General features: G+C 54.3%; 10 protein-coding genes across 10 annotated transcripts; 4 read left to right on the forward strand and 6 right to left on the reverse strand.

The window, feature by feature from the left end:
• Nucleotides 1-102: 102 nt before the first annotated feature.
• Nucleotides 103-1,106, forward strand: LY79DRAFT_592542 (uncharacterized protein; the record flags this gene model as incomplete). The annotated part of the gene is made up of 3 exons (XM_060561435.1): nt 103-379; nt 428-934; nt 1,000-1,106. 3 exons carry the CDS (start codon nt 103-105, stop codon nt 1,104-1,106), a joined length of 891 nt encoding a protein of 296 aa, XP_060411029.1.
• A 280-nt stretch (nt 1,107-1,386) lies between these two features.
• LY79DRAFT_651832 (uncharacterized protein) lies at nt 1,387-3,661 on the reverse strand (the record flags this gene model as incomplete). Its single annotated transcript, XM_060562565.1, has 6 exons — nt 3,394-3,661; nt 3,210-3,335; nt 3,073-3,156; nt 2,496-3,007; nt 2,228-2,449; nt 1,387-2,173 (listed from the first exon to the last, which is right to left on the reverse strand). The coding sequence occupies exons 1-6, from the start codon at nt 3,589-3,591 to the stop codon at nt 1,387-1,389; spliced, it is 1,929 nt and encodes a 642-aa protein (XP_060411030.1). The 5' UTR covers nt 3,592-3,661.
• Nucleotides 3,662-3,988: 327 nt separating this feature from the next.
• On the reverse strand, nt 3,989-4,821 carry LY79DRAFT_329683 (uncharacterized protein). The gene is made up of 2 exons (XM_060552489.1): nt 4,572-4,821; nt 3,989-4,507 (listed from the first exon to the last, which is right to left on the reverse strand). The coding sequence occupies exon 2, from the start codon at nt 4,428-4,430 to the stop codon at nt 4,026-4,028; it is 405 nt and encodes a 134-aa protein (XP_060411031.1). The 5' UTR covers nt 4,431-4,507; nt 4,572-4,821; the 3' UTR covers nt 3,989-4,025.
• A 1,836-nt stretch (nt 4,822-6,657) lies between these two features.
• On the forward strand, nt 6,658-9,112 carry LY79DRAFT_521757 (uncharacterized protein; the record flags this gene model as incomplete). The annotated part of the gene is made up of 3 exons (XM_060555379.1): nt 6,658-6,830; nt 6,981-7,538; nt 7,609-9,112. The coding sequence occupies 3 exons, from the start codon at nt 6,658-6,660 to the stop codon at nt 9,110-9,112; spliced, it is 2,235 nt and encodes a 744-aa protein (XP_060411032.1).
• Nucleotides 9,113-9,148: 36 nt separating this feature from the next.
• LY79DRAFT_592545 (mitochondrial carrier domain-containing protein) lies at nt 9,149-10,285 on the reverse strand (the record flags this gene model as incomplete). The annotated part of the gene is made up of 6 exons (XM_060561436.1): nt 9,149-9,242; nt 9,298-9,386; nt 9,443-9,635; nt 9,777-9,940; nt 10,001-10,200; nt 10,261-10,285. 6 exons carry the CDS (start codon nt 10,283-10,285, stop codon nt 9,149-9,151), a joined length of 765 nt encoding a protein of 254 aa, XP_060411033.1.
• A 611-nt stretch (nt 10,286-10,896) lies between these two features.
• On the forward strand, nt 10,897-12,194 carry LY79DRAFT_562927 (uncharacterized protein). Its single transcript, XM_060558512.1, has 2 exons — nt 10,897-11,288; nt 11,398-12,194. The coding sequence occupies exons 1-2, from the start codon at nt 10,902-10,904 to the stop codon at nt 12,088-12,090; spliced, it is 1,080 nt and encodes a 359-aa protein (XP_060411034.1). The 5' UTR covers nt 10,897-10,901; the 3' UTR covers nt 12,091-12,194.
• A 59-nt stretch (nt 12,195-12,253) lies between these two features.
• LY79DRAFT_329842 (major facilitator superfamily transporter) lies at nt 12,254-14,697 on the reverse strand. Its single transcript, XM_060552491.1, has 9 exons — nt 14,460-14,697; nt 14,213-14,368; nt 13,759-14,113; nt 13,570-13,700; nt 13,372-13,501; nt 13,145-13,241; nt 12,810-13,079; nt 12,674-12,758; nt 12,254-12,611 (listed from the first exon to the last, which is right to left on the reverse strand). The coding sequence occupies exons 1-9, from the start codon at nt 14,576-14,578 to the stop codon at nt 12,494-12,496; spliced, it is 1,461 nt and encodes a 486-aa protein (XP_060411035.1). The 5' UTR covers nt 14,579-14,697; the 3' UTR covers nt 12,254-12,493.
• Nucleotides 14,698-15,285: 588 nt separating this feature from the next.
• Nucleotides 15,286-17,326, forward strand: LY79DRAFT_521655 (coenzyme A transferase; the record flags this gene model as incomplete). Its single annotated transcript, XM_060555369.1, has 7 exons — nt 15,286-15,568; nt 15,640-15,924; nt 15,976-16,162; nt 16,237-16,541; nt 16,608-16,719; nt 16,786-17,125; nt 17,192-17,326. 7 exons carry the CDS (start codon nt 15,286-15,288, stop codon nt 17,324-17,326), a joined length of 1,647 nt encoding a protein of 548 aa, XP_060411036.1.
• Nucleotides 17,327-17,417: 91 nt separating this feature from the next.
• LY79DRAFT_562938 (uncharacterized protein) lies at nt 17,418-18,738 on the reverse strand. Its single transcript, XM_060558513.1, has 2 exons — nt 18,362-18,738; nt 17,418-18,304 (listed from the first exon to the last, which is right to left on the reverse strand). Exons 1-2 carry the CDS (start codon nt 18,636-18,638, stop codon nt 17,832-17,834), a joined length of 750 nt encoding a protein of 249 aa, XP_060411037.1. The 5' UTR covers nt 18,639-18,738; the 3' UTR covers nt 17,418-17,831.
• A 2,383-nt stretch (nt 18,739-21,121) lies between these two features.
• LY79DRAFT_521730 (acetyl-CoA acetyltransferase) lies at nt 21,122-22,384 on the reverse strand (the record flags this gene model as incomplete). Its single annotated transcript, XM_060555376.1, has 1 exon — nt 21,122-22,384. One exon carries the CDS (start codon nt 22,382-22,384, stop codon nt 21,122-21,124), a length of 1,263 nt encoding a protein of 420 aa, XP_060411038.1.
• Nucleotides 22,385-24,372: the final 1,988 nt, after the last annotated feature.

The raw sequence follows: 24,372 nt of genomic DNA on the forward strand, positions 1-24,372 counted from the left end.
GCCCAGAGACATTATTTTTAAGGAAGCCCAGAGAACTAGCTACTTACGCTTCTTAAGCTACTCGAAAAAAAATCATAATCTCGAATCTATTACTTCATATCAATGGCTGTAGCCTGGACGAGACTCATACGGTTTGTTGCAAAAGACGGAAGGGTGCTTAGGGGAGAGCCCATCCTCCCAAATGATGAATTTGACTTGGGAGATACAACAGAAGAAACAAGCCTGAGGGCAAAGGTTATTTCTGGATCTGACATTTACGACACGTCCGGGGAAACTAAAGTCACCGACGAGGTTGTGGTGGTGAAGAGGCTGCTAGGCCCCTTGACACCAGAAGACGTGCCAATATTACGATGTATTGGATTGAACTATGCTACCCATAGTAGGTTGCAACTACCGTCTTCCTGATGCATGGCTAATGCTGTAACAGTCAAAGAGGCCGGTCGGAAGCCGCCGCCCTTTCCGTCTTTGTTTTACAAACCAAACACGACCGTCCTCGACCACGGCGCTGATGTGGTCATTCCCAAGATGTGCCAGGATGACCAGGCCGATTACGAGGGTGAGCTATGCATTGTTATCGGAAAAGACGCCAAAAACGTACCTTTGGCAGAAGCACTGGACTATGTCGCTGGCTATACTTGCGGCAACGATATCTCATCAAGAAAGCTGCAACGCGATCCTGCATTAGCGCGCAACGTACCCCAGTGGGGATTTTCGAAAGGATTCGACACTTATGCGCCGTTGGGGCCTTGTTTGGTGGGGTCTGATATTATTGGAGATCCCAAGACGCTTCTGCTACGGACAAAAATCAACGGCGAAGTGAGACAGAAAGAGGGGATAAGCGATCTAGTCTTTGATTGTGCTTATATCATCTCGTATCTCTCCTCGGGAACGACACTACAAAAGGGGTCAGTCATTATGACGGGAACTCCAGGTGGTAAGATTTGAAAATGAGTGCGTTTAGTACAGATACTGCAGCTAATAATACAATATCTCTTGTAGGAGTTGGTGCTGGTTTTGACCCACCACGTTGGCTTACACCTGGGACGCAGATGGAAGTTAGCATCACCAAAATCAGTACTTTGAAAAACGGCGTTAAGTTTGCATAGGATCTAAGCTAGGACAAAGGTAAACTTGACTGACAGGTAAACGCTTGCCTACAATATGTCTGGCGGAGTATTTGATTGGTTCTCACTCATATGACACGCAAGATGAAGTGAGAGAGGTCTGAGGACTTCTCAACAGCGTCGTGTTTGCACTTGACACATGGAAATAATGAGTTCTTTGCACTTCATTACCAATTTGAACGCCAATGTTTATTGCAATGGATAGCAAACTTAAAAGATCGAGAGTTCATCATTGCTTCCCTTATGTACTACACAACCCCGTCTACCAAACCTCCCACTTTGTGTGTTTGCCAATGGCACATAGTCGGTTGAACAGTGCATCCCTGTAAGGAAGAGCAGTCACAACAAAATGGTTTCCCTCCTGATCAACAATCCTCAACCCGTCGTAGATCGGTCCATCCACCGCCCAACCTGCAGCGAGTTTAGCCTTCATGCCATAACCGGAGTGCTTCCTGAGTTGGGTAATGCTGTCGATATTGAGAGTCCAAACTGTGTTGGGATTCTCTTCGGTGATGGAATTCTTATTGAACACCACAAATCCGGCAGCCGCGTTGACATAGACAAACCCCTTTTTCCCTTCATAGCGGGCGCTGAATTCCACAGGTCCGATAGTTTGCTCCTCATCTTTAGATGATGGCAAAGCTCCAACACGCGTCTTTGCATTCTCGGACCCGGCCTTAGCTCTTATTTTGTCAATAGTGCTGGTTGCTTTGGCCACCTCCTTGGCACCACCTTTCAAGAGGCCAAATATCTTTTCGCGTTTGCGTCCGTGTCCGACAGCTTGCTGTACTTCTGTATCTTCACCACCAGCATGATCTGCCATTTCCTTGTCCCGCTCAGCAACATTCTCGAGTTGGCTTTGTGATGCGCCCAAAGGCTTATCACCCATAGATGCAGATATGACATCATCATCATCAATGTTTATAGATTTGTTCGGAACGGTATGCCTCATATGTGCTGGTGGGGGAACGGGAGCTCTGTTTGCCTCACCAACCCGGAGAAGCGTTAGGGCAAGCTGATTGTTCGTCGGTACTCCTTTGAAGAGTGTGCTGTAGGCAGGTTAGTAACTTCCCACTGTAAGTTTATGAATGAATGTGAACTACTTGTTGAGATGGAAAGACTCGGTCCACCGTTGAGTGTTCGCGTAGTGGTAGCACCAGGTAAGTATAGGATCGCCAAATATTCCAACACCAAAAGCCAAAGTTGTGCCTCTGATGACTGTGTCCCGAGACAAAAAGATTGATGCAGCAGCTAAGGGTAGAATGTAAGCAGCTAATCGCTTTTTATGGTTTTGCTGGTCGAAAGGAGGTGTAGGAATCAGAATACTAAACATATTAGTACAAGTCAAATAAGTACGAATGATGAACCAACTTTGATAAACGCTCCCAGACATCAGAGATCAGTATAATCATATGCAGCAATGGAGTCATTTGCTCCCATATTTTCTCCTCCATCGGTGCCTTGGTTTTGTCTTGAGACGGTCTATCCATCCCCTCGGCTTTGTCCTTGACAACGGCCATGGTTGTTATGTCAAGCTGAGGTTTGAAACCTTGCTCGCTCGATCCATCAAATTCATTCGGGGCGCCATGCGGATCTTTGCCGGTCAGTAAGTTAGTGGCGATGGCTGAGACACTCGTGATGAAATTGCTGGCTTCGTTCTCAACAGACTCCCCCTTGAGGTTCTGGGGAGCACCAGTTGCAGCGTCCGTTGACCCGAGTATGCCGCCCATAGGCTTCGCAATACTACCGTCACGGATGTCGACCATGGCGAGTGGTGCGGGCGGAAAGAGGATCGTGCGAGTTCTGGGTGATAAAGTCAGGGCAATGACTACAACCGCGAAGAGCAAATTCAGGTAGTCCAGGAGCCATGCAATGAAATAAACCTAGCACCGTTAAAGTCATGTTACATCAGGAGAAGAGAAAGCATTTGATGGTGGGAAGGGCTCACTGTGCAGAATACACCTGTCCTTCGTGGTTCGCGCCATGAGCGAAGCCGTGCTGTAGTCTTTGCAAACGAGAAAAGCCCAAGAACCTAGAGGGTCAAGTCAGACCATATAACAACGTATACAGAGCTTGAATACCCACAAGTCCCATGTAGAGCCTTTCCATCTCGCTGCGAAGTTTGTTCGGAGAGTTCTCCGAACCCTCTGCAACAGTGAGATCCAGGCCGCCATAAGGGATTTCCCTTGCACTCTTGACTTCATACACTGACTAATGATGTTTAGACACAACGATCCATACAAGTAATTATAAATATACCGGTAATCACCTTGTTAAGCCGTCGCACAAGCACCCAAATGTCTTCATTATGTGTGCCATGGATCCAGGGTTTAGCGTCGTGGTCAAGTTTCTCGTTCCATCCTAGATCATGAACTGATCGGTCCTCACTGAGCTTTGCAGTGTTCGTATGGACAATATCGGACGATGCTAGCGTATGTGACCGCGTTTGAGATTGATCGCAGCTCATCTTGGCGGTCAGTAGGTCGCGTACTATGATCAATATTTCGATGAGAAACGATGATAAGGCTGGTTGTCGCAGTACGGGGCGCTGGCCATCTTATGCATCAGTTATCTTGATTTAGACGAGAAAACCCGTCATCAACCGGAGTGTGAGGCCAACGGGGTCTACAGGGATAAAGATGGCTGAAGATGACGACTCGGTCACGTCACGTAGAACAGCACATCCCCTCTCTAGCGAACGTTAAGCCGTCAGTCTACCAACGTGTCATTGACCCGTCACCAAAATGGCGTGCAGGCCAGTAGAAAGTAAATCGAGACACAATGTCACCGAATTGGATTTCTGCGCTTAGTCAGTGGGATATTCCCATCAAAGTAGCCTAGGACCTTAGCCTAAAGGATTCGATGGCTATTTCTTCATCTGACGCATAAGCTACTGCCTGTTCACACGGATATGCCATGCCCCTGAGTAGCCACAACTGTTTGGCCAACAGTATTGATATCCAGCGAATTTCCAGCCTCTTTCAGGGATTGCACAACTGCTTTACAGCCCCTCTCGACCACATCAAGTCCGTAAGCTGACACGATCTCCTCCCGGTTAATCGTGCTGTCGGTACCCCTTAATTGCGTGAGTCCGATGGTACTTCTGCACATCGATAATGGCATGTTGCAATCCTTGTCCCCGGACTGAATGTCACAGGAGCAAATGGCGATGTAGTGCAACGAGGGGCGGATGTTGAGTTTGTGATCAAGACCAGACTTGCATGGCAACATAGGATGAGCAGCATCTCTAGCAAGTGTAACTCTGCTATCGTGCGTTTCCGATGGGCTTGGTAGCCAGTATTTCATTTCATCGAGACAGCAGGCGCTATCTCCGGGCGTCCACTCCAAAGCTGATCTGAAAGGCTCGCGTATTCATGCCATGTCTTTGTCATTAGTATACTTGATGGCTTCCTAGTCTTGGAGGCTGAGAGAATGACCGCACCATACCTTCCCACAAAGTTTCCCAAGTGGAAACATCCTTGGGGTCATCCACTGCTGCGACTGTTATCAATCACTTTCGCGCGTTTTGAAAGTCGTTAATCATTCGAAAGCGCTATTCAACGACTACAGCAGGTAGTGCCATGAGCCCGTGACGATTTGGCTTTAGAAACTTGGTTCTCTGAGACCCGCCGAGACGGTCTCAAGCAACTGGACCATGATCTTGTTCGCTAATTGAATCCCCTCTGCGACGTCGAATCTTAGTTTGTGGCGTAAATGGTCTGGAAACGCTGCTGAGTAATTTAAATCACTCTACCGTACGGAGGTCACTAAAGGTTTATATCTCCTCCACAGTGCTGGGGTGATTGGTAAAACGCCTAGTCCATAAGAGAGTCTCTGCGTGAATGTCCAGAAACCGATGTAACTGAAATGATGAGCGCTGATATGGCCTAAAAGCACAACCTTCCTGACTACGGCTTGAAAAGACCTTTTCCTGCGCTCCTGCAAGCTTCTATCAACCATATCAGCCACATCTTACCCAGATTCAATCCAAGAGTAATTGCTGCGTAAGAATAATACAGTTTATCTAGAGTTCGGTTTTTGGTGAGATTTTGATAAGCTCAGCAAGACGTTGCTCTAGTCGAGTCTCTCTGAAACGTGTTTTCTCCCAAAATTTCACCACATAGAATATGACTTCGGTCAGACTGCCGTTCAGCAATTCGGCGAGGGCTGGGTATTTGTGCATCATCTGCACAAGAAGCCGAAGGGCCTCAAACAAGGAATCCTGCGCAGCCGCCAGTCTCCTTACCGGATTCATAGTCTCAGGTGGCCGCAGAGTTCTGATAAATGCTTAAGTGGTCATATGCCCTCCAAACAGGTTGACTGATTAACCAAGTCCTCGAATAGTCGACTGCCCGTCCTTGATGTTTGGAAACCACTTTGAGAAAATGCCATATTAAATGGAACCTCGCACAAAGGAATCGTGGAGATAGGAAGTGACAGCGGCTGGATGAGCGGCAATAGACCGGATATGTTTGAGGAACTTAGCCACTTCTTTTGGTGGCGTGACCGTCACAGAAGACGAGATGTTACACAGACACGGAGTCGCGGAGCTTGGCTCCGCGGCGGTTCGTTGCTTTCGGCCTTGGCATATTGCAGGCTGGTATGTGATTGATTGCTGGACGAAGGGGATTATTACTGGAATGAGAACACGGGCGCGTGATACTTAAGCGTTGAGCCAAGGATTCAGCTTCTTGATAGAGTACACAGCGAAGCCCTTGCTCACCCCCAAAATGATGCGGGTGTTATTACCCTTCTACAGAGGATGTCAATGTGTTCTAATGTTGGAGATGTCATAATTAGCCTGTACCCGTTGAGACACTGGTAATGATACTGCATGCGCCACTGGACGCTCATTGATCGATCATTTTGGGGGGCTTTGGTTTCGGGTCGTTCGAATCGATGCGAATCCGGCCAGAATGCTGTAGTCTAGTTTTCCAGGCCATTACATGCACTCTTTATCACACCGGCAAACAAAGCACTGGAAGAGGCTGCTGAGAACTATTCGACATGGTCTCCAAATATGCGTCAAGTGCAGCACCTCGACGGCGCATAGGGACAGCGAGGACGCCCAGCTTTAAAGACCTAAAGCTTTATGTAATGTCCAGCAACCGCCAAGAGAAAGCCTGAAATGACTAAACTCATTCTGTCGGTAGACGGGTCTTTAGGCGAGTGCTGATTCGTGCCCTCATTCGTTACCCCAAGGATTCCGGCTTCACGCGAGTCACAGAGCACGAGTCCTCCCCCTCTACCGCCAGGCCCCTTCAAGTAATTCGACATCTCGTCAACCGAAGGTCCCAATGTTTTAGCACTTCCATCTTCAGCAGAGCTGTCTGCTCTAGGGGTAGCTTGTCTGTATCGCCAACTGACCATATCTGATATTGGATCAAGTGCTCATCTCGGCATACCCAAGAGTCATTCACCATCTTTGAGAATAACAGAACGCGTGCTTTGAACATTCCGCTTGCCGCTTGCTTGGGCCCTTCACCGAGATCGCCATAGCGCACCTGGCTCCTCTGACCGTCCCCTCACCTGGATGGAGGATTCTCAATCACTACGTCCAAAGCAGGCCGCCTGTCTGGTCTGCCGCCGAAGTAAGATCAAGTGCGACTATTCTCCACATGAGAACAAATGCAAGAGGTGCATTCAGCTCGATTCTGAGTGCATTCGGCCTACATTCCATGCTGGAAGGCAGAAAGGCATCAAAAAGTACGGCGACCCAATCCACCGCCCCCCTCCCCCCATTTTCTAACCGGTCTGTTGGTGTTCACTGTTGGGCACCCTCGACCGTGTAGGCATCGAAGCACAACCCCCCCCAAACTGTAGAAAATCGTATTGATCATTGGTTACGCGCAATAGCAAGCGAAAGGGTCTAGACAAAGCTCTATATCAGATAGAGCAGGCCATCAAGAGAGCAAGAACCGGCGAGCAAAACTCTGAAGATGACAAGGCCATCGGCAATCTCCAGGCACTCCTGGAGGGCACTCGAGCTGCTCGGTCAACTACCGCCTCCACACACTTAAGGCGGGGTTCGTCGCATTTCGATAGCCCCGACCAACCCGACATCTCATCTGACGATGATGATGAATTGAACAACACCCCAGACAGCAACACCTACATGAGTCTGCATCATCACAATGAGGAGAGCTTGGCCATCGACGATGCCGAGAACCCGCTCCAGCTGCTGGCGCGCGCCTCAAACCTGCGGCTCTCGCCCAAGCCCATCAGCGGCCTCTCGCCGAAGCTGCCGGGTCCCGGCCCCGGCCGCAAGAACCAGCACGCCGAGCAGGTCGATGAGGACCCCGAGATGCAGTCCTTCTTCACCGCTGTTCGCCTCAACTTCGACGTTGGCGACGACATCGACCCCATCACCATGGGTCTCGTGACCGGAGAAGAAGCCGAATCTCTTTTCGCTTTGTAAGTGACACACCTACACCGCACGTGCGGCCAGGCATCAAACGAGCGTGTCGTTTAACTCACTTTGCAGCTTCCATGGCAATCTTGCTCACACCCGCTGGGGTCTAGACCCAAAGATTTATACCCCATCGTTCACCCGATCGCGATCTGCCTTCCTGTGCACCTCGATCATGGCCGCGTCAGCCCTCTTCATCCCGTCCGCCGACGCGTTGTCCAAGAGGTTGTCGAACCACTGCAAGACTCTTGCCCATAGGGTCATCGCCAAGCGGCACAAGTCCGTCGAGATTGTTCTCGCGTTCATGGTTAACGTCCCGTGGATGTTCCCTGGTCAGCATAGCACCGACGATGAGACGTGCTGGTACGTGAACATGGCTGCCACAATCGCCATTGACCTGTCTTTGCACAAGCTCCTGATTCCCATGGATTTCCTCGGTTCCGGCTCTCAGGCTGCCCTGGCGCGCGGAGACTGTCTTGACCCTCGCACCGCGCTCGCAATGGACGGCTTCGGCCAGATCGAGCCGACCTCTTATCTAGGCCAGCGTCTCCTCCGACGCCGTGAGCGCTGCTGGATTGCCCTCTTCGTTCTCGAGCGAGGCATGTCACTGGCCCGTGGCCGGCCCTACACTGTTCCAGTCACTCGGATCATCAAAGACTGCGACCGGTGGCATAGGTCCAGCATTGCAGACCCCATGGACGGTCACCTCATCTCGATGGCCGTCCTTCGCCGGGACTTGGACGGCCTCCTCAACACGGTTCGTGCGCTCTGCGACGGGTCGCAAGGAGTATCTACAGATGGAGGACTCATTGCCCAGTCCATAGAGAGTGCAATCACTAGGTTCTTCGACTTATGGCAAACCGAGTGGGGATTATCGATTGGCACAGGACCCCAATGTCGCCTCCCGCCCTACGTTGAGATCCTCGTCACGCACACCCGTCTTTCAACTTACGGCGCCGTCATCAACCACCCGACAGCGCCGATGGAGGTCCGACTGTTCTTCCGCACGGCCGGACTCTCCTCCGCCGTGACCGTCATGCGAGCAGCCATACAAGGGGAGTCGCAACTCCAGTCGATCCCGAACAACACCACCATTATGGTTTCATTTGCAGCTTGCTTCGCGCTGACACTGAGCGCCTATGCTACAGGAAGCTCGATGTTGGCGCCCAGCATTCGGAACCTCATTGAGGAGACGGCTGGTGTCTTGGAGCGTATTGGATCAGCTACGAAGCACAGAAATGGTCTGTCGACACTATATGGAAAATACCTAAGACATATCGCGAAAAAGGCGGCCACCGCTGGGGATGGCCAGTCCCAAGCCAATACGCATCCTGGCCCGACCGCCGCGGCATCCCCTCCCATCAACTCGATGGGACCCACGATATCACAGCCCCCTTACGTGGAGTCGCAGATGTGGCCCGGGACTCTACAGCTCTCTAGCATGTCCGACGATCAGATTGCCGAGGTCCTCAACCAGCCCGGCAACGAGTTCGATCCCACCTTTTCAGGCTTGTCCTGGGACGACATGAACCACTTTGACTGGCTGAGCTGGCCCAACCTAACAGATTTTGGGTTTTGAAGGTTGAGATGTGCCGTCTCCAGAGGCTTGGGCACATCAGGCCTTCATTGTCTCAACCGGGGCAGTGAACTGCCACTGAGTCAGCTGCCGCAGCTGCTCCATGAATACAAACGTCAGGACGGTGTTTGGCCTGCAGCACACGAGCGTTAGCAACATCGTCACTTTTACCATTCAGTACAACTTACGTCAGTCTTAGCCACGCCGGAGTCCATCCCTTCATGAGGAATACCGCACCCTCTTCACGAAGGCCGTTTTGCACGATGCGAAGTAGAGACTACAGGCGTGATCAGTAACCTCATATATGGACAGGGGTTTCACGTCAACACTCACGTTCGCCCCTGGACCTCCCGCGGCGGCACTTTGGATCCTGCTCTTGAGAACGTCGGCCGGCGCGCATATCGTCGTCGCCGCGGTTCCCGCGAAGAGAGAGGCAACGGCGTGCGTTTTGATATCGTCCTTCATCTCAGTGTTTTGCAAGAGGATCCGCTTTGCCGTCGAGTATCTGTTTTCGTGCTTTAGCTTGCTTGTTCCGCTAGACCACACCACACGACTCCTCGTTGGTCGTCCGTTCCTTTGGCACACTTACGTAGCGATTTGTCCCACATCTGTCATTCCTCAGTTAGCTCCAATGCCAACGAGTCAGTCTTTTCCGAGGTTCGTTGACTTACTCATGAGCACGCTGCGAACAACGTTGGCGGAGATGCCTCTAGTGAATGCGCCCAGCCCTTCTTCCCTTCCTATCCTGTAGAGGCCCTCGATGGCATTGGAGTATGCGAACCGCTCGCCGACGTTCTTTGCTCCATCGGCGCACATTCGGACGAGGACAACCTGGGCCCGGTTAGCTCATCCCTGGTAGGGGAGGGCGTGTCTGGCTATTGAGTTGCTCACCTCGGCAGGATTTCCCACTAGCCCCGCCATACCTCCGGACAACCCAGCACATGATATTGTCATCGCTGTCGTCAACTTTTCTTTACCAGTCCATTGTTTCACCCGTTGCGCAAAGTAGTTGTTTAGACCGAACCGTGCAGTGGAGTAGGTCGTCTGTCGAAATATTGATGCTGAGAGTCCCGACCAAAGCGAGAAAAATCCTTTCCCCCCCCCCCTTCTGTTAGCAGAGAATCGTAGTGCAAAGCATGGGAGGTGCATACCGTCCCGTGCCGCGAATCGGTACATGGTGCGAAACATGGACTCTCGCGATTTCAGAACCTGCATCCGACTGTGGTGGTCAGTGGCCATCGCTTGTTATACTCTCGAACCAACAACGTGCGTACTATTTTGTCTGGTCCAGTGGATGCGCTATGGTTGTGCGGTCAGCATTATGGCCAAAAGGTCGAGACGAGACTTGGGATTTCCGGACTTACTAAAACATACGGCCATTGATGCCGCGGCACCTCTGTAGCCAACAAGTCAGTTGATACCCCAGGAACGTGTCATGCTTGACAATCGCTATTACCTACCCAAGCCAAAAAGGCTCCTTTTGCTTGTTGCCGTTGGCCATCGTACGTACGGGAATATGCAGCAGAGGTCCAAAACGTGGCCTCAGAATCAGTTTCAAGGATTCCGACCTCTGGGACAAGCGGTTTTGATAAAAGTAATACGGCATTGACTTCAACATGCCCCTGCCCCTGCCCACCCATTTCCATCTCCCAAGCTCCAAGCCGGTGACAAGCGCCGTTCATGAGCCGGATCCCTGCTATACCTCTCGGACTCCAAATGTAGCGCCGGGCCGTACTCGGCAGGTCGGCGCAATGTTGAACAATCGAGTCAGGGTTCCCCACGCTGATGTCACATGGGAACCGCCATCTCGGCGCTTCTTTATGAGTCCGAGGCCCTCGCTCGGGGGTCTTCTTCTGTGTCCCGAACCGCGGAACCCCTCCGACTCCTTTCGGCTGGGAAAACAAAACCACTTCCGCATCCCACCCGCGCTGCCCCGGGTCTCGTGCTGATGGATGACGCACCCTCACAGAGGCAATTGAAGCAGAAACAGTCCAGCAGAGATCGCGAACCAGAGCACAACATGTCGAGGCTCTCACCGTCACTGAAGGCCCTCATTAACGCGCCCTTTGCGCGCCCCGGCCAGACCCCAGCGCCGTCGCACATCCGGGAAGTTTACCAGACCATTGCGCGCGATGCGGCCTCAAAAAACGTCGGCACAAAGCCATGGCTGGCGATATCGGTAAGAGACCCATTGCGCCCAGCTTGCCACCGAGCCCGAGTGCCCGGTCGATCCGCATTGAGTCGGTGCTGCAACGTCTCGCAACCGCAACTGACGCTCCGCGCCGCAGGCCGCAGCTACATTCACTATGAACTCTCCCGAATCCCTCGAGTCTCTCTACAACGTCGCGTCGTCTTCCGGCCGGCCGGACAAGCGCGAGACGGCCGAGTTCATCCGCGAGATCGGCCTCAAGTGCATCAGCTTCAACGGCATCCCGCGCACCATCAACTGCCTGAACGCATTCTACGCCAGCCTCCCCAAAGATGTGGCCGCGCAGCTGGAGACGAAGCCGACGCGCACGCCCGACGCGCAGAACATTGGCGACATCACTGCCCGCGGCCAGGCACTCTGGGACTCCATATACGCGCCTTTCGAGGTCAAGTTGTACGAGAAACTGGCGCAGTCGCACCCCGACTTGCCGGTGCACATCCTGAACAGCCACTACGCAGGGCTGTTGTCGGATCCCAAGGAGCGCGGCGGCTTGGCGAGCGTAGGGAGAGTCCTGACATCCGTCGTTGCCATCTCGTGTTTGAGGGCACAGTCGGGCGTCGGCCCGCAGGTGCTGTCGCACGTCTTCGGACTGAGGAAGGGGCTGGAAGACGGCACGTTCAAGGCGGACAGCCAGGATGACATCCAGGGCGCACAGTGGCTGGCGAGCGACGAGGGCAGCGAGTGGATTCTGAACTCGGTTGATACCATCACGGAGGCGATTGGCGGGGCGGCGAGGACCAACTTTGCGCCCGCGCGTGAGTCCAAGTTGTAGAGCAACGAGGGTCTTGTGTTGGTTTACGAACGAGATGTAAAATACCGGGGTTCGGAACTGGAGCATCCCAAGCCTGTTATCGTGCGGAAATGCAATAAATGGAGTGTTTTCTCATTCCCAGTGCTCTTTGACCTTGAGGAATAGCGGTGACAGACTTATGCCAGCCACACTTGGATCTGCTACTGTCCTTGGAAATTAAAAGTTTAAAGGAGGCCTATCAGGAAAACGGAGAAAAACGTCTATTACGTGGCGCTAAAATCAAACATTCCCACAAAGGCACAACAAGATAGAAAAGAGGCAACCCTGTCGTCCCTCGTGAGGATAGATGCCCATGCTATCCAAATGTATTCTTTCCAAGCATTTTCTCCATGATCCGTTTTCATGAACATCCCTGGTTATGTACCTACAGCACCATCTTGAAACTGGGTTCCCGGTCATCGCCAGAGCCCAAATGCTCATCGTACTTCCCTGCCGCCTTATCACGGTTGATCTTGTTGCACCAGAGGACGTTCAGGAGAGTGCTATCGCCACCATTGTCAGTACGTCGTGTGCGAAGTGAGAGCATCAGCGAGGGTCGACTTACGCTACCCACGCATAACACAACAACCCCAAGATAACGGTGTGGCCCTTGTGATAGAACGGGCCTTCGGAGCTGGGATAGATGAAAGCTGGGGCACCGTTCAGTATGACTTCCACTTAGGATGGGACCCTTGGCTTACTAGCGACAAATCCTCCGCAGTTGGCAACAGCGAGCTGCAACGCTGATGTCGTGGCGCGTTTGTAGTGGCCGGCCGAGTTGTTGGAGTTCCAAACCAAGACGCACGGAACAGCGCTGTACATGCCGATGGCCATCAAGCAGGTCATTGCAAATCTCGCCTGCGGCGACGTGATGTTGGCGATGACCGCGTAGCCAGCGATCGAGATGGGAAGGACGCAGAGCATCAGGACGCCGCGCAGGCGAAGGCGATCTGACAAGAAGGCCACGAGAACTGACCGGCTATGTTAGCATGGGCCCGTTCACTGCTTCAAGGCATCTTGGCGGTGAAGTACTCACCTGTGACAGGAGTTGCGACGGCGTACGGGATTACGGACCACAATTGGACCTCGTTGGTGTTGGCCGCGATGTGCAAGTCGTTGATTATGGTTGGGAGCTTTTAGGGCGGCACCGTTAGGTAAAAAAGAAAAGAAGTATTAAATAAGTATAAAAAAAGGGGGTGGGAAACACAAAGCAAAGGATGAATGAAGTTGCGCCACCACCCGCGCAGCGCGGCGAAGACTTACAAAGAGGCCGAAGGAGTACAGGCCAGACAGGATGGCAAAGTATGCGGTTGCGCTCAGCCATACTTGTACGTTGAAAACACCACGGCCAACCTCAGACCAACGGAACTTCTCCTCTCTTTCGTTGGCGGAACTGAGAAGCGATGTCAGCCTCTTGCATCCAGGTCTTGCGTGACGGCTCCATCGGATGCTTGCACGTACTTGAATCGACCATGGACGACGTTGGTCTGGAGCCTGAGTATAGCCCACTCGCGCTCTTCTGGGGTCAAAATATTGGCGGTAACCAAGTTGTTGGGCAGACCGATAGCGGCAATGATTCCGCAGGCGACGGTCTAGTTTGACGTGTCAGAGCCGCTTTGTCCACAGTACGGACGAGATGCCGGGACTCACGATAAGCCCCTCCACGACGAACACCCATCTCCATCCTTCGAGGCCGCCCGCCGGGCCGATGGCAGATAAGCCCCTTGCAAGAAGGCCCCCAAAGGCGCCGGAGAGGGATGCGGCCGTGTAAAAGATGCCGATGCGGAGGGCCAGCTCTCCGCGGGTGTAGAGCCCGGAGAGGTACAGCACCATGCCGGGCAGCAGTCCGCCCTCGGTCATGCCCAGGATGGCACGAACGGCGACGAAGCTGCCGTAGCTGCGGACAAAGCCGAGACACATGGTGACGATTCCCCACGCGCAGGTCAGGAACGGAAGCCAAATCCTGGGCGAGACCTTTTTCAGGACGAGGTTGCTTGGCAGCTCGCTGGGCTTCTGCATTAGCGAACGGGACGCGTGTGGGGTCGGGACATGGGATTGATGGGGGTCTGGGTGGGCTGGAGATCAGCCGAAAGTAATGTCGTACCTGGCGATGTATGTTACGTAGAAGATGGCCAAGCCCTGGTTATATTGGCTGTTGGAGATGCCAAGATCCTTCTCCATGCCAATGATCTTTGCATTGCCGACGTTGGTTCGGTCGAGAAAGGAGCAGAGAAAGAGGAGGGCGAGCAGCGGCAGGACCCTGTTCATTATCCAGCTCATGTTAGCGTCTTGGCCCATCCGATGTGATACTGCAGTCATTCATCATCACCAATGGATTCGTAGAGACTTGCCTGGTGTCGACCTTGAAGAGAAGCGTCTTGGTGAGGACGCGTTGACGCTCAACGTCACCGCCGAACTCGTTCTCATCGTGCTCAGCTTTAGGGTCCATGTCGAAGCCTTTGGTAGTCATGGCGGGTGGGATGGCTGCTTGGCTCGAACTGAACGGACACTCTACTCCGCCAGATGGACGGTGAGAGACAAGACAAGACAAGAAGACCTTCGCCAAGGTGAGCCAAGCAATGTCGAGACCTGGGGTTCCTCTGTCGTTTTGAAGCCCGTCTTCCCTGGACTTCAAATCTGCCGGGGTCGCCTCAACAGTTCATACCCCGCAGGCCATCTCTCCAATTCCCCGGATCTCCCATGAAAACATGCCGCTATCCGTCCACACCAATGGGCGGCGGCGGCCGGTATTCACTGAGCCATACCCCGCGACGCTAGGGGCGGGCCCGGAGTCTACTTCTGCGCACCGAGGGCCGCTTGGTATGAACACGCCCTCGTGGTCCCTCAGATCCCTGTGCTCCCCCCGCCATCGGAAGACGTCAGAGAAACCCCCCCTGGTGACCTCCTCTGGCCGAGAGGACCCTTGGTTGATGCTGGTTTGTAGTCGTTGTGTCGTCGGTGCGCAAAAGAACCCCCGACGGCTCCCACCCGGGAACCCGTTGAAAAAGATGTGTCGCGCCCACCTATCCCGAGGTCTCAAGGTGTCACCGGCAGTTGGAACCCTCTTTTCTGTTTCTGTATTTCCCGCGTGTCTTATTCCTGTAATCTTTGTCGGAACAGCTCGGGGTTCTCGTCGCAGGCTCTCTACAGCTTTAGACAACCAGCAAACAGGTCAATATGTCTTCAATTGCTCGCCAATTGCGCCCACGGGTGCTCATCCGCGCGTCCTTCACAGCTTCGCCTGCGGTCTGCGCGCAGCCGCAACGGTTCCCCCGCGCAAAGGGCCTCGGCGTCGCAACATGCCGCGGCATCGCCACAACGCCGGTCCGCAGGTCCCAGAAGGCGCCGGCGGCCAAGAGGGGCGGCTCGAAGCTGTACGCCTCGGCGGACGAAGCCGTAGCAGACATCAAGAGCGGATCGACCATCCTAAGTTCCGGCTTCGGACTGTGCGGCGTTGCAGGTAACGATTGCGAAAGCTCGGAATAGTCGCCATCAACGGGCGCCGGAATTCACTGACATGCTCGCCCGCAGACACCCTCATCGGCGCGCTCAACCGCAGAGGCGCCGAGAACCTGCACTCCCTGACGGCAGTGTCGAACAACGCCGGCCAAGAAGGCAAGGGCGGTCTGGCCATCCTCACCAAGGCTGGCCAAGTGAACCGCCTGATCATCTCGTTTCTCGGCAACAACAAGGCCCTCGAGAAGCAGTATCTGACGGGACAGATCGGCATTGAGCTGTGCCCGCAGGGAACGCTTGCCGAGAGGATCCGCGCCGGAGGTGCTGGAATCCCGGCCTTCTTCACCCCCACTGGAGCTCGTAGGTGACATATGATCGGGACCGGGGTCTGGGCCGCGCTGACTGCCGCAGACTCGTTAGTGCAGAGCGGCGACATTCCCGTGCGACTGGGCCCCTCCGGCGCCGTGAAGGAGCGCGGCCGCAAGAGAGAGTCGAGGGAGTTCAACGGCAAGACCTATCTCATGGAGACGGCGTTGACTGGAGACGTTGCCATCTTGAGGGCATGGAAGGTCGACGCCGCTGGCAACTGTGTGTTCAGGTGCGTCCGACATCCAATGTCGAGGACTGTCCCCGGCCGTAGAACCGCGCTAACTCGGCTTGATTCCGATGCAGGTACACCACCAAGGCGTTCGGCCCCATTATGGCCAAGGCCGCCGCCGTCACCATCGTCGAGGCGGAGAACATCGTCGAGGTCGGCGCCATCGACCCCAACGACGTCGACCTGCCCGGCATCTTTGTCGACCGCATCGTGCCCTCCACCGCCGAGAAGAACATTGAGATACTCAAGACGAGGCCCGACAGCGCCGATGGCACAGGCCCGTCGAAAGCCCAGAACAGCGCGCAGGAGCGCCGCGACCGCATCGCGAGACGCGCGGCCAAGGAGCTGCACGAGGGCTTTTACGTCAACCTCGGCGTTGGTGAGTCGCACAAGCCGAACTGAGTTGAGAATGAAAAGGATAGAAAAAGTGTGCTGACGGTCACAGGAATCCCGACTCTGGCGCCTTCTTTCTTGCCCGCCGGACGTAACGTCTGGATCCAGTCCGAGAACGGCATCCTGGGCATGGGCCCTTACCCAACAAAGGACGAAGTCGACGCGTGAGTGCACTTTCATCTATACCCTTTCACCTGGATCGCCAGGAACTGAAAAGCCCGCCGCCGCAGTGACATCGTCAACGCCGGCAAGGAGACGGTGACGCTCGTCCCCGGCGCCTCGACGTTCGACAGCACCGAGTCCTTCGGCATGATTCGCGGCGGCCACGTCGACGTCTCGATCCTCGGCGCGCTGCAGGTCAGCGCCACGGGCGACCTGGCCAACTACATGATCCCCGGGAAGGTGTTTAAGGGCATGGGCGGCGCCATGGACCTGGTGTCGAACCCGGACAACACAAAGATCGTCGTCGCGACCGAGCACGTCGCAAAGGACGGCTCCTCCAAGATCGTGCAGGACTGCACCCTGCCCCTGACGGGCGCCCGCGTCGTGAGCACCATCATCACCGACTTGGTAGGTTGCGCGCCTCTATCCCCCCCTGCTGCCGTTTGCGAGAATCCTGCTGATGCCGGGCCGTAGTGCGTGTTCGAGGTCGACCGCAAGAACGGCGGTCTGACGCTGACCGAGGTGGCGCCGGGCGTCGACGTCGAGGAGGTGCGCGCGAAGACGGACGCGTCGTTCGAGGTCGCCAGTGATCTGAAGCAGATGGAGTAAAGGAGGGCTACTGTACATCATGTGTTTTGTGTGAGATATTATGGAGAATTAAGGCGACAGCTTGTGACTTGACGCGCCAGGGCGGCGAGCATGCCGTGTTTGCAGTTGATTTTGATTTTTTTTGTCATTCATACTACGTTATTGACAAGACATTAATTAACATCTATTATTTGTCCAAACTCGTAAAACAGCATTTATTCAAGCAGTCGTCGGCCGTCGTTCTCCCGGTGCGCCTGACAAGTGGTTGTATCGGAGGGGAGGGAGGGTATCATCCAAATGGGGCGCCGCACCCGAAGGGAGCTTGGTTTCATCGTGAGTGAGGTTGTACGCTCTCAAGTGTTCCATCGGACCCGACTCTTAGTCGCTGCTTGAGCTCGAGCTGCAGCTCCCGCTGCGCTTGCGGTGCTTGTCCTTCTTGTGCTTCTTGTCTTTCTTGTGCTTCCTGCAATCTCGTCAGTGCGTGTCCGTCCGAACGTCTTTCGTGGCGAGAAGAGGAGCTCACTTTTCAAACTTGTTCTCCAACATGTTGGCGCCAACGGCCCCTACGATGGCACCGCCGAGTGTGCCGAGGAGACCACCGCCAGCCTTGTTCGCCGCCCATCCGGCAGCCCCGCCACCGATTAACGTGGCGCCGAGGCCGCGCTCGTCCTGACCGGGGCCGCCTGGACCACCGGGCGCACCGTATTGAGGTTGGCCACCGTACTGGGGCTGTCCGCCGCCGTATTGTGGCTGTCCGCCATGAGGAGGCGCATATCCTTGCTGGTCGTACTGCTGTTGAGGGGGGTAGGGAGAGCTGCCTCGGTTGTCGTGGCCGTAGCCCTGCTGATGCTGGCCGCCCTGGGCGTAGGTCGGTTGCTGAGGTCCGCCGTATCCGTGCTGCTGCTGCTGCTGCTGCTGAGGGGGGGCGTTGTAGCCGCCTCCCTGCTGGTACGGGGAATGCGACTGAGGGGGGTAGCCGCCATACTGTTGCTGCTGGCCCTTGATAGAAAATTCAGCATGCCATGGCCGAAGAAACAAGACAGTGATGCTGCGTACCTGTGCATAGTTGGGCTGCTGGGGTGCGTAGCCGCCGCCCTGGTTGTAGCCATGTTGCTGCTGGTACTGTCCGTGGCCGCTGCCGCCGCCTCCTCCGTAATAATCGTTCGCAGACATGCCGGATCTGGGAGTCGCTATCGAGTGGGACTGCGATATGAGTGTTTGTTAAATGATACTTCGCTGTATGAGCTGCTTGTGCTAAGCGGAACGGATCTCGGCCAAGAAGCAGGGAGAGGAGCTGGATGTTTAAAAGGATGACAGACAGACAGACAGACATGCGCTCGCACTACTACCGGTATGGGAGATGCATCAGACGCACCAGAAACGGGAATTGCGGAAATTGCTAGGGAGGGGCACAGCATGCATGCATGCATGCATGCGGCGCGCCCAACGGGGGTTAGATCTCTCTTCGTCATTCTTACCGTGGCGCAGTCACTGCGCGGGGCATCCGGTGCCTGCGATGAGCCTGTCAGCCCTGCTGGAGGTCAGCAAGCCACAGGCCGAGAGCTGAGCTGGGCCGAGAAGAGACAAGCCACCAATGACGCGAAGCCATGAGTCGCCATTCGCATTCGGCTGCGCGGGTCCGGGGAATTGCCAAACTAGTGTACTGTTGTGCTCAGCGAGTCTCTACCTGGTAGGCCTCTTGTTCCGCTAATACTGAAGACTAAAAACCCTCTGTTGGTAGTGGTAGTGCGATCGGTGTAGGTGTAGGTATGTGCTACGCTCGTTCCTTGTTGCCTAAGTGTGTAGGTCCATGTCGACGGTGCCCCCGGTAATTGTTTCGAGAGGATCTGCTAAGCCCCTCCATCCTAAGCCCCTCCATAGCATCGGACGAACTCTCCCGGTCGCCACTGCCAAACGTCCAGTTGTAGCAAACCGCCCCCTCCCCTCGTGTGACTTCCGGAATCCAGGGAAACAGCGCTTGAGACTGTCAAGTTGAACCGCTCCTGCACTTCGGCGTCTCCGGTCGTGCGGCGAGTGGGGCCGATGGGCCGAGCCACTTCAGTCTTTGACTCTTAACGGAAGGAATAGAAGTCGGGAAACTACACGTGTATTATGTATCAACTCCGAGGCAGAGGAAGCATTGCTGTTCGAGGAACCACGTTCCACCCCGGGTCCTTAGTTGCCCGCTTCTCTTCTGAGCTTGGCCTGCGATAATCCGATAACCTCCAGTCTTCAATGCAGGAGGCCCAAATTAAGCAGTCCCACGCGGTGTCGCCTTCCTTGTCGACAAGGTCTACATTGATTCCGGAAAGAGACAGACTCTCCAAATATGAAAGCGCCTCGTACCCAGCATTAAGCGCTGCCAGATGGAGGACGTTGCGCCATGGACCGACCATTGCCGTGCTTGCGCCTGCCTCCACAAGGCACTCGAGAGCAACTAATAGGCGGTCCCACACAATGGCAGTGACAAGCGGGGTTTCCCCCAACGAGTCTCGTGCTTCCAGGTCAGCGCCTGCCTTCAAAAGCATTCGCAGAGCCACTCGGAATGTGTCTTTTTCAGCATCAGTCCGTATGAGACAATCGAGGACTGACTCGCCGTCTGAAGTGGCAGTCAGGGACGCACCAGCGGACAACAGCCTGCCGCATCTTGTTGAGGTCCGCTTGTTTAGCAGCAAGGTGTAGTGGCGTCTGTACGGTGTCTACACCGCCCTCGTAACGAGAAATCATAATGCGTAATGCGTCTTTATCTTCTGAATCCAGCAGCGGCGTCTTTGGTAAGGATCGATCGGTGCGTGTTCCCCACATGTCTGCTTCTTCAATTACTAATCGCAGGGTTTCGATCTACAAGGTGGGCCATGGAGTCAACTTTGCTTCGAGTAGCGGAGCCTCAGCCGTTGTACTGACCTCGTTGTTGAGCCAAGCCAGCTCGTCTCCGATGCCGGGAATTGCTCGGAGAACATCGATGACATGGCGTCGTCCAGCGACTAGAACCTGGCCGATGGCGGTGAAGCTTGCTACGGCGCCTACCACTTTCATAATGTCGCAAATGTCAACGGCTAGGAATTTGTAAAGAATCGACTCTGCAACGAGATATGTAATTATGTTGGGATTTGGAGAGGTAGAGGAGGCAACAGTGTCCGTCTACCAAGGCCCCGTTCTGCCCAGCCTGCTCAGCTTATCCCGTGTATCATTCCGCTGGTTAACCCGGCCTCTACAAGATATCGGCTGAGTACAGCGCCAACATTGTCAAGGTGCAGGCAGGTCACCCGCCATTCAAACGCAGCGCAAGTGGGGTAAGCCAAGCATGTCTGCGGTACGGTTTTGTTAGCAGTGACTTGCAAACACTGGTTTTGATCAAATAGTAAGCGACAAGTACCTACCTTAACAGGCTTCACAGCCTGCTTCTAGTTCAGGCTTCAATGCATCATCCATCCACACTCGTTTGGTACTATAAAGCTCTTCATTGCACCAAAATTTGGTGCCAGTGTATGGTATGCATGGCTGTGCTGAGGCAGCGTCTCCGTTCAGGGCTCTACAAGATTAGATAATTACTGCCTTCCCCGTTGCGTCCACATCTTGATGTCCAAGTCACTCAGCCCACTCATTCGGAACTGGGCCCCCTACATATGCGAGCAGAATGCTATTGTTCAGTTGCAAGCGGACATATATGATGTCGCCATGTTGCAAAGCAAATGATAAAGAGGAGGGTAGAGAAGGCCATCAATCACAGAGTCATATATGACCTCGAAGGTGAGTATGGTCGTCATAGTGCCAAGGGTATTTGCAGATATTAGGGTGTTGCTTAGCTACTCTACTTCAGGAAGTCTCTCTTACAAACAACCCTGCCATGCCCATGCCGGTGCCAACACACATGCTTACGACACCAACCTCACCACCAGATCTGCCCAGGCCGTGCAATAGGGTGCTCGTCATGCGGGCACCAGTGGCACCGAGAGGATGTCCCAAGGCAATGGCACCGCCATCAGGGTTCACCTTGCCGTCCTCGTAGGCTTGCTCCAGACCCAGCGCCCTCAAGCAGTAGATTGCTTGGCTGGCGAAGGCCTCGTTGATCTCCCAGCGGTTCACATCCTTGTTCTCCAGGCCGAACTGACCGAGGAGCTTCGGGATGGCAAGAGCGGGGCCGATTCCCATCTCATCCGGCGCACATCCCACCGTCGTGGCCCCGATGAACTTGCCGATGATGCTGTCGGTGAGGCCCAGCTCTGTGGCGGTGCTCCTGCGCATGAGCAGTGTGGCGGCGGCGCCGTCGGACACTTGCGACGAGTTGCCTGCGGTGCTGGCACCGTCCGGCTTGAACGCCGGCTTCAGCTTCTGCAGAGCCTCGATGCCAATGTTGGCGCGGATGCCGTCGTCCTGGGTGACCGTGATGGTCTGTTCCTCGCCGACCTTGTTGCCCTGCTTGTCCACCTCTTGGTATCTCGTTGTGACGGGAACGATCTCCTGGGCGAAGTAGCCGTTCTCCCTCGCCTTCGCGGCGTTCTGGTGGCTGCGCAGGGCGAACGCATCCTGGTCTGCCCTGGAGACGCCGTAGCGCTCCGCCACGTTCTCGGAGGTGATGCCCATCGGCATAACGCAGTCCCTCGCGTCCTTGACCGGCGACTCCTTCAACGCGGGCCACACGTCCACGGGGATCGCGCGGCTTCCGTAGTTCCGAGTCATGCTTTCCATTCCGGCGCCAATGCCCACCGATATCGTCTCGGACCGGATCTGCGACGCGATGAGCGCGATCGACTGCAGCGATGACGAGCAGGCGCGGTTGACGGTGTACAGAGAGGTCTCGTTGGGGTAGCCGACGTGGTTCATGGCCATGCGCGCGGCCTTGGAGCCGCCGAGCTCCGAGAGCACAACGCCGACGGCGACATCTTCGATCTTGGCGGGGTCGAGGTTGGGGTTGGCGTCGAGTGTGGCCTTGAGAACGGTCGAGAGCAGTTCTTCGGGGTATGCGTCTTTCAGCTGGCCCCGGTTCGATCGACAAACGGCTGTTCGCAGCGACGACAGGATCACCACATCGGAGGGTGCTTTCTTCAGCACGGACGAGAGCCCTTTGGGAACAGACATGATGGCGGCGATTACGCTTTAGGGAAGTCTGGGCTTATTGTACAATAGAGAAAGGAGACGACGCGCAGAACAAAGCAGCCAAAAGGAGGTTGAAAAAAGAGGCAGGTATTAATGAGCAACGTCGCCGAGGTCGGGGGGGCGGGAGCTTAAATGATGTACCAGTCGAGAGTTTGGGGGAGAATAGCTCATCCCCTTCGTCTCACCTTCAATTCCCCAGCTTGATCCCAGACGGCAGAGGTGGGGGGACCCGCTACGGATGGCAATTGGGTTCGGCAAACACCCACGGAGCTTGGGCGCGTTCCTGGGGTTAAACGTTCAACCGGTAATTGCTCGGGCAACTATACCGAGGCATACCGACCTACACCGAAGGCCTTACCGAGAGGCTTTCCCAGTCAGGACGAAATCTCGCGGCAGTTTAGCATTATGGTTAGGGTTAGGGTTAGGGTCAGGATCAGAAAGTTGTCGCCTTCACAAGGGTTATCTCTCCATAGATCTAGGTTACTGCTTTCACAGTATGCAGCACCAGAACTAGGAATTAAGATGGTAGGCACACAGCCTTCAATTGTATTCAGGCTAGATACTCCAGTTGCGAGAATCTACGCAAGATAGAGACAAGCTTTGAAAAGCCTTGGGCATCATCCCTACTTCAATATGTTGATTACACCTTCGTTGGTGACACTGATTCGCAAAAGTGCAACCTGCCTTAGATGAAATTCAGCAATGTCAGATTTCAAAAGGCTCTCTTAATATGGTTGTTGAGCAAAATCCCCGACAGCCCTTCAGGTAGCTCTCCAGCTAGGGTAAATGTGTCCCCCCTACCGTTATATTCTCTCATCTACCTCTGTACTCCTTCTATTCACCCTTGTGTATCCCTGTCTTGCCCTATTCAACTCTAGACCTTTCTCTACTTACTTGTATTGAATCTGAAGTAAGCAGCTAACTGCAAAGGGTGGCAACCGAAATGGGCCAAGAAATCTTCTACGGCGAAAGGGACTGCAATCAGCTCCTCATGGGGTTATAGGCTTCAGTACTGTTCGGGAAGGCTGATTCTGCGGTTCTCTGGCTATTGATCAATTTCTACTCAATGTACCCCTCTTCGTCACCCTGAAAGCTCGCTCCACTTGCCAATTGATGGCTTGGGCTCATGGTCGTATACGCTGTCAGCCCGGCCACTGGCCTGTCGCGCATGTTCGGAGATAAAGGCCCAGATGGCAAGATGAGTCGTCGACCAGTCTCATCCTGAGGCCCATACGGCTTCACGGAACGACCTTACAAAGAACAGTGGATCCATGGAACCTATCAAATTGCGAACCAAACGTTTTCGACTGAGTCCAAACAGGGAAAGGAGGCGCCATCTTCGAGACATCCCATGGTTTTATCCTCCTTGAAAGTTGATTTACATTATAGTGCGGTAAAAGAGTGCCAGTGGGGAACACGGCCGGGACTGCAGCTATCGCAGCGTTTCCTGGCCGTAAAAGCCCGCTTTTGATATGAGAGAGAGGCTATCAAGAGGTTTTAGTAACCAACACCCCGCAAATACGCCTGGCTCATCCTTTCCACCCTGTTTGCCACCGTTCGCTTTGAGGCAGCTGGCGATACGCCTGCATCTGACTTGGAACCAAAGAGATTATTTCCATAATCATGGCTCGCCTTCTAATTTGAACCTATGAGGCTGTCTACAAAGGTGTTTTAGCAGGCAGTAAGTGCTAATAGGTGGGTTGACGAAAAGTGTGTTTTTCGGCGTGCCGAAGTTGGGACTAGGTCAGGCTCATGTGAGCTGGAGAGTAGCGGCAAGGCGAAAGCGGCATGCTGACAGGGGCGTGCGGCAGTAGACTCCAGCTGACGCTGTGCAGGTTTAAAAGTGTTTGGTATGCTGTTGATAACAGTGAGAGAGAAAATGATGCCAATGGGAGACAGTAAAAATCAGTGCGTAAATGTAAGTTGTGAAAGTCAGAGACCAGGCCGAGGCCCGTCCCTTGAAGAGCACA

Source organism: Colletotrichum navitas (assembly GCF_030913465.1).
Source record: "Colletotrichum navitas strain CBS 125086 chromosome Unknown LY79scaffold_60, whole genome shotgun sequence".
NCBI classification, from domain to species: domain Eukaryota; kingdom Fungi; phylum Ascomycota; class Sordariomycetes; order Glomerellales; family Glomerellaceae; genus Colletotrichum; species Colletotrichum navitas.

What these genes read in the sequence shown, in the direction of transcription:
- LY79DRAFT_329683 (XM_060552489.1), bottom strand. Translation starts at nt 4,430, where the DNA reads ATGAAATACTGGCTACCAAGCCCATCGGAAACGCACGATAGCAGAGTT.
- LY79DRAFT_562927 (XM_060558512.1), top strand. Translation starts at nt 10,902, where the DNA reads ATGGGAACCGCCATCTCGGCGCTTCTTTATGAGTCCGAGGCCCTCGCT. An exon ending in AGCCATGGCTGGCGATATCG is followed by an intron (nt 11,289 to 11,397) that starts GTAAGAGACCCA and finishes TCCGCGCCGCAG; the next exon opens with GCCGCAGCTACATTCACTAT.
- LY79DRAFT_329842 (XM_060552491.1), bottom strand. Translation starts at nt 14,578, where the DNA reads ATGACTACCAAAGGCTTCGACATGGACCCTAAAGCTGAGCACGATGAG. An exon ending in TCGTCGTGGAGGGGCTTATC is followed by an intron (nt 13,701 to 13,758) that starts GTGAGTCCCGGC and finishes ACGTCAAACTAG; the next exon opens with ACCGTCGCCTGCGGAATCAT. An exon ending in CTGCGGAGGATTTGTCGCTA is followed by an intron (nt 12,759 to 12,809) that starts GTAAGCCAAGGG and finishes ACGGTGCCCCAG; the next exon opens with CTTTCATCTATCCCAGCTCC.
- LY79DRAFT_562938 (XM_060558513.1), bottom strand. Translation starts at nt 18,638, where the DNA reads ATGTCTGTCTGTCTGTCTGTCATCCTTTTAAACATCCAGCTCCTCTCC. An exon ending in AGCAGCCCAACTATGCACAG is followed by an intron (nt 18,305 to 18,361) that starts GTACGCAGCATC and finishes TTTTCTATCAAG; the next exon opens with GGCCAGCAGCAACAGTATGG.